At 43.3% G+C, this 4,976-nt stretch overlaps 1 protein-coding gene across 1 annotated transcript in view; it reads right to left on the minus strand.

The window, feature by feature from the left end:
• Positions 1-1,173: 1,173 nt before the first annotated feature.
• LOC119272870 (protein LAX PANICLE 2-like) overlaps positions 1,174-4,976 on the minus strand; it is an 8,285-nt gene continuing 4,482 nt past the window's right edge. Inside the window, exon 4 of the mRNA XM_037554230.1 lies at positions 1,174-1,430. Coding sequence (XP_037410127.1) covers positions 1,236-1,430 — 195 coding nt within the window. The 3' untranslated portion in view covers positions 1,174-1,235. The remainder of the gene's footprint in view (positions 1,431-4,976) is intronic.

The raw sequence follows: 4,976 nt of genomic DNA on the forward strand, positions 1-4,976 counted from the left end.
AGTTGCGGTTCGACAGTCCACAGTCCTCGATGTAATGTTTATTATGTTTGAGATGGTTTATACTTCCGGCGAATCATCATTTTCACCAATAAAAAAATAACGAGTGGGATATCATCTAGTATTTCAGAGTTCTGTCCAACAAGAGAAAGCCTCACACGATAAGAGGTTAACACAAAAAATTGTCCACCACAATTCCAAAGAGAGTTAGCAACAAATACACATCACCGTGGAAAAAGGAATAATACAAACAAGAAAACAACAACATCATAACCAAACTTTTTTAAAACATAGTACAATCTTAGATGTCCACAACAGACACATCTACTCACAGTCTACCTCTATAAGCACCTTTGAGACATTGAGCCAGCGTCACATCTTGAGATTTACAAAGTCACCATATGCATCTCGTAGTCGATGAAAACGTCTCCTCCTACTAAACGAAGATCACCAGAAAGACTAAAATAAATCTAGAAAAATGCAAGCACCTGGACTTACCCTGGTGGGCTAGTTCCATCACAAAGAATCTAACCATCTCAGCTACACTAGTTCACCATAACCTTAACTTTTTAAATAGTCAATGCACAAGAGATCCATAAAGTTGCACCCCCAGGTTCAGTCTAGTCCACAAATTTGCAAATTGGAGTGGACTAGTCCATAAAATTCACACCACAGGATCGAATTCGTCCAAATTCAGTTCAGTAAACAGATTCTGGCAAAATGGCGAGCGTCTGGCGCTGACATTTTGCAAAAAAAAAAAGGAGCACAACAAAGCCAATGGCACCTCAAACTTTGATCATGAATTGGACAGTTCGATGCATGTGTACAATTTGTAAGCGTGATTGCTGCTTCGATCGCCTTATCAGATGCCAAACTGAGCTCAGTAATGCTCCGTGTATGCTCGCTTAATTGCAGCAACACACATGCACACAGCTAGTGGACATAAACTGGCAAGTGCGAGCATACACTTGAACACATGATGCTTTAGAATGAAAACTACTTACAACCGTACCAAACATATGACTCCACTAAATATGCTTCACTCCAAAAGTTTGCAAAAGTAAAGTGGGATTAACAGATAGGAACGATTCATGGCTAATTGGTTGGTTATTCTGGGGCCAATTAAGCATAAGTTAGCAAGGCAGATTAGAGACAAGCAGGAAGTACCAGGAAAAATGAATCAAATAACTTGTTTGATTAATTATAATCACAAGGGAGGGATTTGGTTGATCGGCTAACTAGTGGTTCCCTACACTTATGCTGTAAAAGAGTATCATGACATGGTCAGTGGTAGTTGTGGCCGGTGAGTGCCGACATGGCAGCCCGGCCTCCTCCTCTTGGCTCGGCGCCGGTGAGCCGCGCCAGATGCTGTCCCTCACGTATCTCATCTGCAAGAAGGGAGGAAGGAGATGCCCTCGGCATGTCAGCTCCACCTGCGTGCGGGGAACAACAGACATATACACTGGTTAATCCAATGTTGCACACTGGCTAACAACAAGAAATGGTGTCTTCTGCGCAAAAAAAGAATGAAAAAACGGTGCCTGGTTTTAAAAAAAATGTTCAAAAAAGGAATGATGTCGCTGGCACGAGGGATGCACATGACTAATGCATTAAGAATGCCAGATGCCATGACGGGATGTACTATCATATTTTAAACTCAATGTAGTTTTCTTACTATTACCACACGCACGTAAGACATTTAGGGCGCCTCGTAAGTGACAAACAGTGATACTGTCACTGCAGGCTCATACAGAAGCACGAGTACAAAGATCATCTAATGCAGTCTCATCAAGAAGTCTTTGGATAGATCTTCCACCCGCACTGACATAGGCATAGTTTCGGTTATATTCAACGTTATTGTTTCCTTTATGTTAGATTGTGATGGATATATGCATCTTAGTTAGTATGTAGAGTCCGGATACCGCCTCAATATGTTTTTTTATCTTTCTTTTTAGGGAATATTTTGTATCTTTTTGATGCTACATTATGAATTATTATTACGGAATTGCTAAGTCTCAATTGACCGAGACTTCACCAAGTATCAGTCGATGCTATATTTGTTGGATCTTACATGGAGACCTGTGCAAAATTTTCCTTTTAGTTTTTTTTTTCTTACATGTTATGTCACTTGACTAAAATTTGATTAAGTTTTAGTCAACTGAGACCTAATCACGCACTTATTATTAACAATAAGATGTCTTTTATCAACGAAGAAATTAAGTTACGCGTAACACATGCATGTGCTTTCAAATGAATATTTAACCAAAAACTGCCACAATACATGTATGTGTCCGTGAGGATTATCACTTTTTTTTTATCTCCCTAAAACCTAGTATCACTTTTGTGCTAAAAAATTGCTAAAAACTATCACACATTGTTAAATCGTGTGTTCTCAGGGACTCATAATCGTGTGTACGTGCATGCACGTTGCCACATTGGCTACGATCCGCCTAGCCTAGCATACGCGGGCATGATGGCATGCATACGCGCGTGCACGCACGCATACAGAACGACCGCGCGCCATGAATCTGGGATTTTAGGATTGGTTGTAGCCTAGCATATCGATCGCTTTCACGTACGTACGTTGGCTTTGCTGTGCAGCCACGTACATAACCTCTCCCCCTCCTCAACACTCCTTCCATGCCAGCTCGCTACACCGCACTCCGCCGACCTTACACTTACAGTACAAACCAGGGGCGGAGCCCATTGGGCCGGCCCGTATGCACAGGAATACGGCTGGAAAATTTTGCTAATAGTACTTGTCAATTAGAAAGGCCCGGTGCATCAGGGTGGCCCAAGTGCCGTGCATCAGGGTCAGCCCTATTCAGCCACGGCTCCGCATTGGCCCAACCCAGCAGGACGCCTGCGCACGACAGTTTGCTTGCCTAATCAGGGTGGCCCATGTCAGTTCGCTTGATCGATCCTCACGTACGCACGCATGACAGCACGACACGCCTGTATTCACATACGCACCCACGACGGTTCGCTTGGCGTTGCGCGTATGATGCCAGACTACCATACGCGTCGCCGTCGCCTACACAGGCCGCAGCGGCAGCGCGCCGGCCGCCGGACGCCGCAGGCCACGCAGCCTGGCCCTCACACGGTAACGATGCGCCGCACGCGAGCGACACTGCACGCCGGTGAGTAGATCCGGCGCTCGGTAATTTCTCAACCTTTCCAATCTTGAACCTTCACCTTCGTCTCCATGCGTCTATATAGGCCACACAATTGTGGTAGCTCCATTGACCGTTTGTCTTGCTTGTCCTAATCTTGATTACAAACTGCAACAATCACGTATAAACTTGTTGCGAATATAACAAATCACTATGTTTTGGCAAAGCACGGGGCATTTTCTAGGGTTTTAATTAGGGTATAGTTTATTTGTCTATGCAAGTCTTCATGTCTAATTTGTAATTTGTACCTGTCAAATACAGATACTACGGGCAAGTTTCTTCTCAAAAGAAAAGTTTGAGTGATGATATTATTTGTTATGTGGAGGAAGAAGAAATGAAAGAGGTCACCAATGCTCAAAGTGGTTGAGTAGTTCATGGATCGGATAGAAGTATTAAAGGTAATTTTCAGTTCTTTAGTCATACTACTTTCATTTGGGCATTTTATTAGTAAGTTTAATTCTATTTGTATCTTGTAGGTTATTAAACCTTGTTGTTCGGCAATGTATTCTGGAATTTGGAAATGCAAAGCAGCCTTTTCAAGTAATTGTGTCCCTTGTTTTATTATTATCGTAAGCATTTCTATGTCTATATTTTGTTTTTACAAAACACCTTCAATTATATCCAATAATGTGTGCTAAAAGCTATGAAACACACCTTTATTCAATACTTCATTGTTTGAAAATTTTATGCCTTATTAAAGTGGTGCATCGGGTAACATTTGCTCCAGCTCCGCCCCTGGTACAAACTACTCCTCCATTGCAATAAGCCAAGAAGCTAGTTAGCTCCTCTCCTTAATTGTCATTATAAGAATGTATATATATATGCCTTCCCTTCCATGAAAAGCAGAATAAATTGAGTATTTCCTCAGTCCGAAAATACTTGTCAGAGAAATAGCTCAGTCCGAAAATACTTGTCGAAGAAATAGATGTATCTAGACTTACGTATTTAGGTTCTGGATACATTTATTTTTTATTTATTTATCCGATAAATATTTCTGGACGGAGGGATTGGAGTGAACCTAAAAAGTTTTCGAAAAATTGATTGCGCACGCAAGACCTTATGCGTGTATGCATGCACTGTTATTGATCAGATGGAGTGGAATCTCTTGCACTGCCATGCATATTTACAAGTTGGCGTACGACGCCAGGGAGAAATAAAATCATGTGCTAGAGATGAGCTACTTACCCAGAAGAGTGTGTGCGCGTGCTTACTTACACGCTGGCCGTCGCTACTGGTCGTACGACCAGGCACGTACGTGCACCTCGAGCGAGTGGTCCTACCCGCGCACGCGTGCCGCCAGTGGCCGGCCGGCCGGCGTCAGATGGCCATGTCACGTACCTCTCGTACCTCCTAGCTACGTACGTGCTCTACTACAGTACATAAAGCGACCCACCGACCGGCCGGGCCACGCCGGTCGCACACTCATCAATCCACCACGTTTCTTCTCTCATCCGAATGTACCGATCCGTATCGTACGTGTGGCGTCCACGTACTCGACCGTATACCAGCTGTCACTCGGCTGGGTGGTGCACAGAGTAACTTCATATATACGGACGAACGAGTGCTCGCAGTCCAAACAAACTCCGATCGATGACCAGAAAAACTGGAGTACATGTACGCACGCATGCGTGACGACGAGATGATGAACGGACATATATGAAGCAGAAACAAAAATACTCCCTCCATTTCAAAATAGATGATCCAATTTTATACGATATGTGCCAGTATTATTCGCGCGTGACCCACGCATGTAATGTAAGCATGCAGACCACCATCAACAAAGTTAAAAAGAACCAGTTATGTGTG

The sequence above is a fragment of the Triticum dicoccoides genome, chromosome 3A (assembly GCF_002162155.2).
Source record: "Triticum dicoccoides isolate Atlit2015 ecotype Zavitan chromosome 3A, WEW_v2.0, whole genome shotgun sequence".
Classification (NCBI taxonomy): domain Eukaryota; kingdom Viridiplantae; phylum Streptophyta; class Magnoliopsida; order Poales; family Poaceae; genus Triticum; species Triticum dicoccoides.